The following is a 13,323-nucleotide window of genomic DNA, read 5'->3' as shown; positions in this document are numbered from 1 at the left end:
TGGAAGAAAGTTCGAAAGACAAGAAATGGCAATTAAGTACTTTCAACAGGTAAACCAAATGGACCCAATAAAACGGGAATGGTCATAATGGTCATTTTCAGGACAAATGATGGTGATTAGTACATTTTCATATTTAAAAGACAGATCCAAGTGTCAACCAACACTTATATTTTAAAGTTCAAGGCGAGAACATCGAAGAACATTTTCAAAGATCAAAAAATTGATTGACCAAAATGCCAAAAATATTGAATTGAAAAAATCGAAGCTAAAAAATCGGAAAAAACATTAAAAAGTGAAGAAAAAATCGAAAAAGTGTAAAAAAATGTTCCTGTGTAAATTTCTACTTATCTCCATATTGTTTTGCTTTGCGCAAGCATATCCAGCAAATACTGAGCTAAAGCGCCGTCCATTGTCATCGAAATCGGATGATTCAAATGAGACCAGTGTTGATAACGAAAAACTATCGGAAATTTTCAATATACCCGACATTGCCACAAACGAACCGACCAACATAACAAATTGTGATAATATTATTTGCATTGCCTATTCATTGTGCATCAATGATAAAGTCGTGAACAATGGTACGGAATTAATTGATTGGCGACTATCGTCCCGAATTTCACCGAAAAAATTCCTTCCAGGTGAATTTGTGGAGTGTGATGATATGGAGGTGCCATGTTGTGCGGATGAAGCGATAAAAGATTTGCATCAACCACCTCCAGACAAAAATGGGCCGAACGATCAAACCGAATATGATGATGACGATGATGACGTCGACGATGATGATGATGACGACAATAAATTTATGACAATCCAAAAATGTGGTTATGGCCAATTCATATCCAGTCGAATAATCAGCGGTGACGACATGCGACCGAATGAATTCCCGTGGATGGTTGGAATATTCTTCCGATTGCCATCGGGTAAACTACGTTACCTGGGTGGTGGTTCATTGATACATGAGTCTGTGATTTTAACGGCGGCTCATTTGCTACTGAAATTTAAACCCGAACAATTGGTAATTCGTGCCGGTGAACACGACATTTTGAAACCAGAATCGGATGGAAAACGTCAAGAACGAAACGTAACGAATATCATCAATCACGAAGATTTGTACGCCGATTCGTTGATCAATGACATTGCATTGATCGTAGTGGACAAACCATTTGAAATGACCGATGCTGTGAATACCATTTGTTTACCACCACAAAGCATTCAAACTAATGAAGGTACGATCTGCACATCGGGCGGTTGGGGCAAAAATGCGACCAATCGTAATGGAAAATATCAAGCAACGTCGAAGAAAATTGAACTACCTATCGTGGAGCAAGGAAATTGCGAGGCGATCTTAAGAAAAACACGATTGGGACCGTTTTATAATTTGCATAATAGCTTGATGTGCGCAGGCGGCGGTAGACGTGATACATGTAAAGGAGACGGTGGATTGCCATTATTTTGCGAAATTCCACATGACATCGGACGATTTTATCAAACAGGCATCGTTGCCGGCGGAATTGGATGTGGGAAAGAGATACCGGGAATGTACGTTAATGTTGCCTACTTTAGTGATTGGATCAAACAAAAACTTCGATTTATTAATATGAGAATAAGACCGGAAAATATTTTGCAATATGAATTGTTTGATTGAGGCAAAGAGGAGACAATTTAAGAAAATTCTTTTTTGTGAAAATTCACATTTGATTAGTTAGTCAGCTTTTTAGCATTGTTCTTCAATTTATAGTCATTAAATACTTCATTAAATTCATGATTTGTCTAAAGTTAAAGGGAGAGAAACGTTTCTTTACCAAGTTTTACTATAAATTTGAATTCAACTTTTAGTTTCTAGAGTTTAAGTTTTTTGATAAAGAAAATTTGAAAAAAATATGTTTTTTTATCTTCAATATCGAAAATTTGATGTTGATAGTGAACTGTTGAAACGCCATCGTTGGTGGTTGCAAGTTGAAATTGTCTCATAATGTCTCTCTATTTTCAGTACATCTCAATAATAAATAAAAATCATAAGAACTTTTACCATTTAAAGCAGATAGCAATAATAATAAACATTTTTAAAAACAATTTAATTCCTATTGTAATCATTTGATTGAAGCTGATTGTTAAATTATGTATTTCCCCAAAAATAAATGAATAAATAAATGAAAATACATAAATTAAAAAAAAAAATTACATTTCCGCACACCCACTGTATGCACTGTGTAGACTACTAGTAAAGTATTGTTGATTACAAAAAATTTGGAAATCGCTAAAAATCGTTTTTCTACATGTTTTGGGTCGAAGGAATCACTGAATAACGGTTTTTTGGCCATGTTAATGTGGGGATGTGGTAAAGAGTCTGTTAGCACGATAACTCTTCCCACAGAAAATTAAATCCAAACCTGACTTTACATGGTGATTGGGAATGCATCATTCAATCTACAGCATAAATGTATGTATTCCTGAACGGTTGGTTTCAGTTTATTCCCAAATTTTTCGTGCCACGCAAAAAGTCAGCTTGCGTACGTAATCCTCTTTATTTCAACTAAAAACTAATATAAATTCCAAAAAAATAAGTGTTAGTTTATAAAAGGGTCCTCTGATTCTCCTGCGGTTTGATGTTCTAAGAGATATTCTAATTCCTCCTCCTCAGAGTCGATATCTTTCTTTGATCCATATTTCTTGCGATGATTCATTGCATAAATCTAAAAATAATTCATACAAATTGCGAAAATACTCATTAGATTCTTCCATTAATTGTGACAAATCAACGAATTTCATCATGTAGATCACTGATTCCTTAAGAATGAAAAAATGCGAAAAATTCAATAGTTACCCTTGGATTTGCGATAAAATCATGGTAGCCACTGTTTGTAGTCGAACTACAAACATGTGGCAGTCCATCGAGACCATTGAATGAAATTATGCCAATGACCTTTTTGTTTTTATTAATAATCGTGCCTGCAATAAAAATCGACATATAATAGAAATCATTTGTACGAAATAACAAAAAGTTTCATACTTCCGATATATCTTTCATTTGAGCTATGTTCTTCATCGTTGAATCGGATGCAGAAATGTTTCTTCTCAACTAACATCGGACTGTCGTCGCTTATTTGCGAATATGACATCTTACATGCTTCGAAATTGGATATTGTTGCGTTGGCGATATGTAAACGATTGCCAGAGTAACCAACTATTGTGACTTCTTCATCGTCTTTTACTTTGTATGTTGAAGTAGCCATTTCACATTTGCCCATTTTTGAGCCAAATTTCAACATAGCTTTAAACATTTAATTTTTTATTAGATTCAAATTTCAAATATTTGAATTTCCTAAAATCCGAATTAAAGAAATCAATAAAGATAAACCTTTGAGCTGTATCATGGCCAAATTATTCAGTAACGTATTGGTGTTATATTCAGGGTGAATAACAATTAATTCTGGTGGAATGGACACCGTTTGCTGTGGTTCATCCAAATTTTTGGAACTTAGTATCAAGGTGACCGGTTGCACTAGGTGCAAACAATGACCAGGTGCGAGTATTTTATAATTTGATATTATAGTTGCACTGCAAACAGATTGGCTACTACTTCCTTCTCTTGTGTAGAAAATTGCCGCCATGTACTTATAACCTTCGATTTTATCAACTAAACTTCCAGTATTCGCTGTTTGACCACTTGTTCTACGCGATGCACCCGTTTGGCCTCCTGTTCCTGTCTGTCCACTTGTCCTACTTGGTTGTCCAGCGGTTCCACCTGTATCGAAATTATTTGAGAAAAAAAAATCATTCCGTATATTTTTTCGAAATGTTAAAAATTACCGCTATTGCCGCTGCCACGATTGGAAGTTATAAAAAGCTATAAAAAGAGTATTAGAGATTTTACTTTCTTTTAAACTAAGTTTCATGTTTAACTCACTTTTGGATTATCGATGAATGAACGGTGGCCAATAATGGAAGTACAAATCTCTAGCAGTAGTCCATCTTTATCATATGAGAATATACCAATTAATTTTTTTCCAGCTGTTACCACAGGACCTATAACAAAATTCGAATGTTCTCTGTTAAAATTGAATAATTATTTAGAGAAAATTTAAAGAAATCCATACCTCCCGAATACCCAGTTCCAATGGACGTTTCTTCTCCATCACGAACACAAAATTGTCGATTTTCTTCCAACCATGGGTTATCATTGTTCTTTTCCCAATATGAACGGCGACACCCAACAAAGTCGGCAATTTTCGAATCAAAATATCGTAAATAGCCTTTAGAATGCCCATATAACGTCACTTTATCGTCCGTATTGATTACGTACTTTTTATCGACCATATCAATTTTGCCAATCTTCGAATCAAACTTCAACGCTTTCTTCAATAAAATTACAGCTATGTCGTTGACAAAACAAGGGTCTGCGCTATATTGTGGATGCACAAGTATTTCTTCTTTGCTAACATTCACGGTTTTATATTGTTTATCTGTATCTAGTGTGCCAAGTTCTAAAGTCACTGAATATTTGTTATGCACGCAATGGGCCGCGGTCAATACTTTGGTACTCGTTATGATCGTTACAGTACACAAATTTCGACCACCGCTACTATCATCTTTGTATAACAGTCCAGCCGTATACTTATGGTCTTCGATTTTTCGAACCAAATCGCTTTCAGTTGTTGTTTGGCTGCTGGACCTGCTCACTTGTCTGCTCGGAACATTTGAACCAATTGATCTGCCCGTTTGTCCACCAGGGACACTGGTATATTCAACATTTTGCCTACCACCTGAGCTGCTGGGACGGAAACCCTGTTAAATTGAAAATGAAGCGATTTATTTTTTATAATAATCCATTTAAAACTTGACTTCAATCAACTCACCCTTGGGTTATCGATGAATTTACGATGTCCAGTAACTGAACTGACAACTAGAGGCAATCCATTCATTGAATGTGAAACGATGCCGAGCAATTTTTTGGTTTTTGTTATAATCGGTCCACCCGAAAAACGTCCCGTGCTTTGCTCCCCATTATTCAATACGAGGCACAATTGTTTTCCTCTCTCTAAATTGGCAGTTCCGGCATAAGAACTGAGGCAAAGATCAAAGTCCGCAATTTTTGTATTAATCGATCGCAAATTCGTGTCATAATACGAGGCTCCATGCGTTCTTTGTGATTCTGAATATCCAAATAATTCTACATCTTCACCTGGTTTTGCCATATAGCTCGTTGGAACCATATCTATTTTACCGATTTTTAGGCCGAACTTCAACGCTTTCTTCAATAAAATTATGGCTATGTCGTTGACAAACGGGGGAGAGTCTCCACTGCTATATTCGGGATGAATGAATATTTCATCTGTAACCACATTCAGTGATTTGTACGGTTCGTCTGTGTTCGATGTGGCCAAGAGCAGTGTAACGGATAATGGTTGATCGCTCACACAATGAGCCGATGTCAAAATTTTATTATTAGATAAAACCACTGCCCCACATGTTCCACTTGAGGTGTATTTCTGATATAATATTGCGGCAATAAATTTACAACCATCAGTCTCGTAAACTGTATACGAATGTGTGTAAGAAATTTAGTATTTTTGAGTTAAATGTAAAAGAGAGAAAAGAAATATTACTTAGGCCACTACTGCTACCACTATATTCCTGTTAAATTGAAGATTTTGTAGCAGATCCACTAAAAGTAAGGGAATTTAATTCAAAAACTACAGAAGAACCTCTCTTCATTGGAACGCAGTGGTTTTTTATTTTTCACCTTTTGTGAAGGTTTTCCCGTTCCATTATAGAGAGGTTACTCTGTATATATTTTCAAAACTCACAGTGGGGTTCGCAATCCAATCTCTATAACCAGAGACTTAAAACATGAAATATTCAGAAAAGAAAAGTTATTTGCACTCAAATTTACGACGAATGAAAAAGGATAAGAGATTACTGAACACCTCTGGTCGTACTTAACGTAAACACTTCGGGCTCGTCGTCTCTCTAACGAAGGTATTTTTCATGAATTTTCAAATTATTAATATGTATCAGAGATTTTTCCTTTAATGAGGAGGAACGGTAAGGGGAAATATAAGGAATCCTCCTTACCATTCCTTCTGCTCAGAGGAACAATCCATGATATGTATAAACTAGTTAGTCTCAGACTGTTATGTACAATGTCCAATGGTTGAGAATAATAGTGAAAATATCGCGTTATTTAAACGATAGCAACATTTGGTGCAAAAGGCACTTCCAATTTATATCTTTTCAAAAATTTAGCAAAGACACGGATTCAAACTTTTATTTTCACCCAATCATAACATTTATATCATCATTATCATTACATCAAATGATGTGACACCTATGAATTTTCTATCGCTCGTCAGAACCGGACCGCCTGAGTCGCCTGGTCGCCAAATAACGTTATATTAGTACTGTTTTAGTATGTATTGTGTAATGCAAAAAACAAACCTTGGTTTGTGCTTTTTTTTCAAAAATTAAACAGTCATTGATTAGGTATTTGATACTTTTCAATAAATATTTCAAAAAAGAATAAATAAATTACTTGTGGCGCCCCGAACGAAGTTTAACACAACTTTTAATTAATAAATAAATAAAAATAAATAAATAAAAAATGGATAAATAAATAATACTGACAATTGACGTTGTTGATTTAAATCGCTATAAGAATCCTGGCATTTATAGAAACTCTCGACTGTAGAATTGATCTCTCGCAGAGGACTCTTCAAAGTGTTTCGCTTTTTTCCAGATTCTAAAGATTGGGTATAGCCCAACCTAATAGATAAATTTAATATATTTAAAGCTCAATTATTACAAATTGAGATACTCACATGGTTACGAGGTCGCCCTCCCTTGGTATATAACCTTCATCAACCATATCTGCCATTTGGAACATTGATTTACAATCGAAGCTTGGTATGTAATCGATAACTTTCATTTGATCTACCTATTTTTTCCACTTTTGTGTCAAATGGGATCCTAGTATTCAACCGAAGTACCGCAATATCATTTTTGAAAGGACGCCCACCCTAAAATGAATGAATCGACTGTACTGAATATTGAGGATAAAAAAAGGTAAACATACAATGCCGCCAGAAAGTTTAGAACCACCTAAGTATTTTTCATACAAAATGCCTTAAAATGACGTTTTTCGAGGTTAAAAAGTATTATTTTTGAAATCTCGAAAAACGTCATGTTAAGGCATTTTGTATGAAAAATACTAAGGTGGTTCCAAACTATCTGGCGGCACTGTATGTTTAGACAATGTATTGTACGGTACCGAATATGCTGGATGTGAAATAATATCTTCACCATTGACATCCAAAGTGAAATAGCGGTAATTTAAATCCACTGTACCAACTATAGCCATAAGAAGAAAGGTATAATGTAAGCGATTTTTGGCTCAATTGAGTTTTTTTTAAAAACATATGATTACCAATACTTACAAACGATTGTAAATGAAGTTCTATTGTGTACACAATGGGCTGAAAAAATCATTATGATTCAATGTGACTTTACTAGATCACTAATATTCTACGTGTCATTTACCTGCCGTGACCACCTTCCAAGGGCTAACGATTGATCCAACACTTCAAACAAGTATTTATATAATAATCATTCTAGCACCAATAACAATTATAATAATGGTTCGATCCATTATATCAATAAAAATAGCTACCAACTGATATAACGCCAGTTCCATTCCCTATTATACTGTAAACCCACGATGTAACTGAATATAGAAGAATTGAATATATGAATTGAATAGGGAAGATCCTCATCACATGTTAACTGTAGTTATACTTATGATATTCGATATAAGGAACCAAATTGCCATCGAGAATTTGGGAAACAACTGCATTTATCGATGGAAATAAAGTGAACATACATTTAGCATTGAATACGACGGAGAAAAGAACTTAAAGTTACCTTCACCACGATATTCCTAAAAAATATAAAAGTCTACATTAGCTTTTATTCAAGACGATACAAATGACGCATTTATGTAATTTTGTCTTTTTATTTGTTTACTATCATTTTTGTTATAATCGATAAAATGTTCAATAGAAAGTGGAAAAATTACTTGCCGAATACTCAGTCAAAAGAAAGACGGCGAAAAACACGTAAAATAAATTCATTCTCAAAGCTCAAGATACTTTAAATCATGATATTACTGAAAAGCGATAAAATAACAGATGCGCTAGATGATATCTTGCAAGCGCCTCTTTTATATCTTTCAATAACAAGATGTCATAACTGAATTGAATTAACTTTGTTTAAATATTCATTAAAAATAATAATTTCATTCAAACATATGTGGCAAAAAAAAACACGTCAACTCATTGTTGATGAATCGGAAGAGAGCAACTGTATGAAGACTGCATAAATAATTAACACGAAGCTTATGCATAAACATAATTGTTTATCTAACTATCAAATAGCTTTTATTCATAAATGCTAGCAAAATAAATAAAAATTATTTGAAATACTGTAGTGGAAGGTGCACGTTTTTCTCACTAGCAGATATGTATTGGTAATTATGAACCTAACAGAAGCAAATCGAACAAATATAGCTATAGATTGTCTGTCATTTTTTAACGTACATTTTATAAACATCGTTATAAAAAGTTATAAGCGAACAAATATCTTTGTTATCTACGTACGAAAGAACGAATGAAATTTACATGAATTATTGAATGATTAGTAGGAGTTCGGCGGCCAAGTTTGAATCAGAGACTGTTTCTCAAAATGTGGGGAGGATCGCTCTGAGGAGCTGGAGGAGTACCGAAGAGTAATTTAAAATAAAACTGATGATTTTACCCCTCATTAAGGAGGTGGCCCTCCCTGGCATCTATTGCTCTCTGCAATGACAGGATGTGAAGACTTCAAGTCTCATTGGGCCGACGGTGGCGCCACCAATTTCAAAGGTGACGTCAATGTAATTTAACAACTCAAATCGAAACTAAACAGCGCGCCAATTTTAAAATTTGCTGTCATTTCCTCCCATTGGCTCTCTGCTTTGAATTTTTTTTTTTTTTCTTCAAAAGACAATTCTCGTCAACACCTATGTTCGTCAGACTTTTAATCGTGTTTAATCAACTGTTTTAACCACGAGAACTTGATAACTTTTTTTCAACTGGATGGTGACACGGCTCCCGAATTGAACAGATCACCAGTTTTGAAAACAAAAATAAAACTTGTTTACCTTATATCCAATCAGAAGAAACACCGTGAACAACACGTAAACTAAATTCATTGTTCTTGACAATCTGAAAACTGCGCATTTCGAATATATAAGTGAAAATTTTGTTGTTTCGTTTCGAAACTGTTTATCGATTGAGTGAATAAAAACGCTTGGAATTGAGAAAACAACAGACAACCTCTGTATACCGTTATACCGTCAACAATTAAAAATGAATGGTATGTCATAAATAATTAATCCTGGAATAAATTCGTTCATAAATGAGTTGATTCGGTTCAATTTTATTAAAACATTTCTTTGAATAATTGAAGAACGAAGTAAAAACAAATGTTTTATTTGTGTCAGTAACACAATAAGTGTTTTTAGTTTTCAAGTACATAGCAGGCGTTGAGCTCATGTCCTCCTCGGATTGTTAATGAAGCGATGATAGTTACAGACTTCATATCCACTCACATCCGAAAATATGCCGAGAAATTTCCTATCTTTTGTGATAACCATACCTCCAGAAGGTGGTCTCCTTGCGCTGTCTGCAATCTTCAATGTTGTGCAACTTTTTCGCCCTTCCTTCACCTTCTTTAATTTCTGATAATTGTCTGAATTTTCAGTTGTTACATCAAAATATTGGAGATTAGTGTCAAAATATGTTCGATGCGGGTCGTTTGATTGCGAAAAACCTATGAAATTCATGAATGGTCTAATTAACACTTCCAAAATCGTATTTGTATGAATATCTTACCAAATACGGTCAGATTAGTTTTTGGCTTTGCTACATAATTACTATCTACCAAATCGATTTTGCCAATTTTTGGACCAAATTTCAATGCGGTTTTTAGTTGAATAACGGCACAGTTATTGTCCTTTGTTTTCTCATCATATTCTGGATGCACGTAGATTTCTTCTTCGCTGATTTTGAGTGTGTAAAACAGCTCATCTGTATTGACCGTCTCGAGAGCCAAAATAGCCGATTCTGCTCGATACACACAATCAGCTTCAGTTACAATTTTTTTGTTCGAAATAATTGTTGCCGTACATGTATGCTGAGTGTTTTGAGAACTTTTCCAACCGAACCATTTACTACTTTTTTTTTTCGTGTAAACAATCGCAGCCACGTAGTTGTTGGAAGCGTCAATTACATCAACTAAATAAATTTATATACATAATGTCTCATATAAATGGGTCACCATTGGAGCGAGTGACTTTTAGTTTTCTTTTTTCGGGGTCCGATTAAGAATTTGTATCCAAAAAAGAATATTAAAGGTCACACTCCTCAGAGTAGTCGTCCCAGCATATGGGATGACACTCTGTGCAATATTAAAAGGGCAAAAGAATAAAATCAATCAAAAGAACACACAGCAATGAAATCTCTACTACCGTGCTAGATGGTGTCGACACGAGTGGACGGATTTTTAAATTTATTTAAACGACGCCATGTTACTATACTTGTCCATTACAACGTACATGTAACAGAAGAAACACACAGTCCATGTCCACGCTATTGAACATAACCGATTTGAACCGTCAATGTGAACTAGATCAAGTATAGAACTTTACATAGGATCATATACGATGAATATGGATTACACAGTCTGTTTCAAAATACCGTCACCAATGTCGACACCATTTGACATCAAAATTTTGACAGTAAAAATATGTGTTATTGTTGTTGTCGTTTCATTGCTGTGAAAGAACCACCTTTTCCATTGTTGCTATCGCGAAGCAATCCCTTTTTGTTTAAAGAAAATTTGATAAATCAATTAAATTATTCAGACAAAGAGGTCATATCAAAGAATTTGATCGTTTGAGTGCTCACCCTTGGATTTGAAATGAAATCATGATACCCTGCAAGATATGAAAAACGTCACCATGATATATTTAAATAATTAATTCAAGAGTAATAACCTGATACCAAAACCTTGACCTCCGGCAGCCCCGGGAAACCTTTAAACAAAGTTTTGATTAAATTTTATAAAAACAAAATATTCAAACAAAAAAAACGAAGAATTGTGAAATAATGCCAAACCATGTGAAGTAATGCCGAGCAATTTTGGAGGTTCATCGCCTGTAAGTACAGGTCCACCTGAGTCCCCCTGTTGTTCGTATTAACGTGCGTAAATAACGTGCGTTCTATTAGTACTGTTTTGGTATGTATTGTGTAACGCAAAAAACAAACCTTATTGGTATTGTGTTTAGTATGATTACGCAAAGCAACACAAAACTGTTGTGATTTCGTTAAAATACGCTGCCGTGTTTCCCGGTACAAATCTGAACATTTTTCAAAATCTTCCATAGTTGATTCGACAATACGCAATTTACTTGCTTTATACGTATTATTGGGACCAATGCCTTCCGAGAAGCCCAGCATTTTAACGTTATCTCCTTCATTTGGTGCAAAATATTCATCAACCATATCTATTTTGGATATTTTCGGGCCGAATATTAACGGGGTTCTCAAAAAAATTACCGCTGAAAAAAGTGAGTCTTATGTCAAATTCAAATGTTCATATTAATGCGAGTAAAATGAGAGACAACCGTATAAACTTCACCAACCTATATCGTTAGCAAAGGCAACTGACGAGCTGAAACCTATCAAATACAGTACATCGTGTTAAATATTTGACGTGAATGCGATCAAATGTTCATTTTCAGTGTACCGCCATATTGTGGATGCACGAATGTATCATCTTTAGTTATAACTACTTGAGATAACGGCTTTTCCAAGTTTAACGTGCCGAATGTCAATAAAGATTTAGTAGCCTTTTCGGATGCGTCCTTTACGCAGTGCGCTAAAATTGAGAGAGTCAATTTCATTTGATGTTACTTTACTACACAACTAATACACTATTACGTGTCATTTACCTGCGGTCAAAATTTTCCAAGGGGAAACGATTACTGCGACACATTTTGTAGAATGAGTATCATTTATAGGCATTTTTAATCCGACAACAAAATTATAATCTTCAATTTTATCGACCAGGTTGCCATCAACAATTTGAGCAAAAACTAGAGAATATTTGGATGAAAGGTTAAACACATATAATAACAAATGATACGAGAACCAGTATGACCCAAATCTCTTCTCTTTCTGTATTCACTGTTTTTAAGTACCTCTTCCATGAAATTCCTGTAAAACAAATTAAAATATTCCAATATTTCTTCGTTTTTGTGAAAACACTTTTTTTAGAAATAAAGAAAAAAGAAATTTATAAGCACGGCTTTACTTACAGTGTATTCAAACAGGGCAATTATGGTGAAAAACGCGTAAAATAAACTCATTTTTAAAATGTAAATTTGTAACATTTAAAAGCTTTGCAATGCGATCGGTGTTCGTTAATAATAAAGATCTTAGCTACACAAACGCTTGATACTGACTAAAAGATGTTGTCATACATCTTAATATATAAATGCTTTCTATTGAAGTTGAATAAATAGTTGTAAGTCTGATATAAATTGGAAGAAAAATTGTAGTTAGGTATAAGAATTTGAAAAAGAGCTCAGTGACGTAAGCGGCCGGGCAAACGCACGGAAAGGTAAGTACACATGAGAAAACATTTTGTTGCTACCTTCTTGGAATTTTGTATTTTGAAATAAGCAAATGAATTTGCACAGGCTTACTCCTTGAATTTAAAATACAAAAGTGTTGAAGTTAGAATAGCCATATTAGTGTATTTTGAACCAAAAAGTCATTTTTTCGCTATCAAACATTTTATTTTACTTCGTTTCCAGTTATTCAAACAAATGCTTTAATTATATTGAATAGAAACTAGTTAGTGTATAAAATGAATACAGCAATATTATTCCCTATCACATGTAAATGCATTAGATTAGATGTGTTTTACTCAGTTTAATAAATACACTGCATTCACATTATTCAGTTTGGTAAATGCATTGTATGGGCTTCGCCCACTTTAGGAAGAGCATTAAATGTGCGTTACATTTAAATGGCGGCTATGCAAACACAAACATTTTTTCTTTTGACTTTTTCTTCCTTCCTCCGTGTGAAAAAAAAACCTATCTACATAACTTTGTTTGGTTATTTGTTATCATCGAGTCTGCTTGTTTTGGCTGTGTAAAAGCATTTGGAACCTTTTAACAAATGAACATAAATAATAAGATAGAGAACAATTACTGCA

The 13,323-nt window shown here is 34.3% G+C and overlaps 3 protein-coding genes across 4 annotated transcripts; 1 reads left to right on the top strand and 2 right to left on the bottom strand.

The window, feature by feature from the left end:
• The first annotated feature begins 322 nt into the window (after window positions 1-322).
• Window positions 323-1,648, top strand: LOC116347269 (phenoloxidase-activating factor 2-like). Its single transcript, XM_031777812.1, has one exon. It carries the CDS (start codon window positions 323-325, stop codon window positions 1,646-1,648), a length of 1,326 nt encoding a protein of 441 aa, XP_031633672.1.
• Window positions 1,649-2,465: 817 nt separating this feature from the next.
• On the bottom strand, window positions 2,466-9,301 carry LOC116347270. The gene is made up of 24 exons (XM_031777813.1): window positions 9,197-9,301; window positions 7,921-7,936; window positions 7,795-7,846; window positions 7,670-7,723; window positions 7,540-7,580; window positions 7,437-7,475; window positions 7,271-7,350; window positions 6,938-7,019; window positions 6,822-6,870; window positions 6,628-6,765; window positions 6,536-6,565; window positions 6,442-6,452; window positions 6,315-6,376; window positions 5,931-5,973; window positions 5,811-5,845; window positions 5,610-5,637; window positions 4,860-5,539; window positions 4,101-4,788; window positions 3,911-4,029; window positions 3,814-3,850; window positions 3,362-3,748; window positions 3,014-3,274; window positions 2,828-2,952; window positions 2,466-2,696 (listed from the first exon to the last, which is right to left on the bottom strand). Exons 1-24 carry the CDS (start codon window positions 9,245-9,247, stop codon window positions 2,571-2,573), a joined length of 3,234 nt encoding a protein of 1,077 aa, XP_031633673.1. The 5' UTR covers window positions 9,248-9,301; the 3' UTR covers window positions 2,466-2,570.
• A 1,528-nt stretch (window positions 9,302-10,829) lies between these two features.
• Window positions 10,830-12,497, bottom strand: LOC116347271. Of its 2 annotated transcripts, XM_031777815.1 has the most exons (9): window positions 12,416-12,497; window positions 12,299-12,314; window positions 12,050-12,193; window positions 11,741-11,976; window positions 11,364-11,656; window positions 11,214-11,280; window positions 11,093-11,131; window positions 11,004-11,032; window positions 10,830-10,916 (listed from the first exon to the last, which is right to left on the bottom strand). In XM_031777815.1, the coding sequence occupies exons 5-9, from the start codon at window positions 11,598-11,600 to the stop codon at window positions 10,848-10,850; spliced, it is 441 nt and encodes a 146-aa protein (XP_031633675.1). In that variant the 5' UTR covers window positions 11,601-11,656; window positions 11,741-11,976; window positions 12,050-12,193; window positions 12,299-12,314; window positions 12,416-12,497; the 3' UTR covers window positions 10,830-10,847. The 2 variants fall into 2 exon arrangements, with proteins under 2 accessions (XP_031633675.1, XP_031633676.1); XM_031777816.1 differs by lacking the exons at window positions 12,299-12,314; window positions 12,416-12,497 and having other exon boundaries at window positions 12,050-12,213.
• Window positions 12,498-13,323: the final 826 nt, after the last annotated feature.

Source organism: Contarinia nasturtii, unplaced genomic scaffold (assembly GCF_009176525.2).
Source record: "Contarinia nasturtii isolate CC-2019 unplaced genomic scaffold, AAFC_CNas_1.1 Cnas_scaffold_1766, whole genome shotgun sequence".
NCBI lineage: Eukaryota > Metazoa > Arthropoda > Insecta > Diptera > Cecidomyiidae > Contarinia > Contarinia nasturtii.
The sequence above is the reverse complement of the archived record's forward strand: the minus strand, read 5'-3'. Positions and strand labels throughout refer to the sequence as shown.

Coding starts and splice junctions, on each gene's coding strand:
- LOC116347269 (XM_031777812.1), top strand. CDS start 323: ATGTTCCTGTGTAAATTTCTACTTATCTCCATATTGTTTTGCTTTGCG.
- LOC116347270 (XM_031777813.1), bottom strand. CDS start 9,247: ATGAATTTAGTTTACGTGTTGTTCACGGTGTTTCTTCTGATTGGATAT. Junction 6,766..6,821: donor GAGGGCGACCTCGTAACCAT/GTGAGTATCTCA, acceptor TTTATCTATTAG/GTTGGGCTATACCCAATCTT. Junction 5,638..5,810: donor ATTGGATTGCGAACCCCACT/GTGAGTTTTGAA, acceptor TCAATTTAACAG/GAATATAGTGGTAGCAGTAG.
- LOC116347271 (XM_031777815.1), bottom strand. CDS start 11,600: ATGGTTGATGAATATTTTGCACCAAATGAAGGAGATAACGTTAAAATG. Junction 11,281..11,363: donor CTAAACACAATACCAATAAG/GTTTGTTTTTTG, acceptor TACGAACAACAG/GGGGACTCAGGTGGACCTGT. Junction 11,033..11,092: donor GGTCAAGGTTTTGGTATCAG/GTTATTACTCTT, acceptor CATATCTTGCAG/GGTATCATGATTTCATTTCA.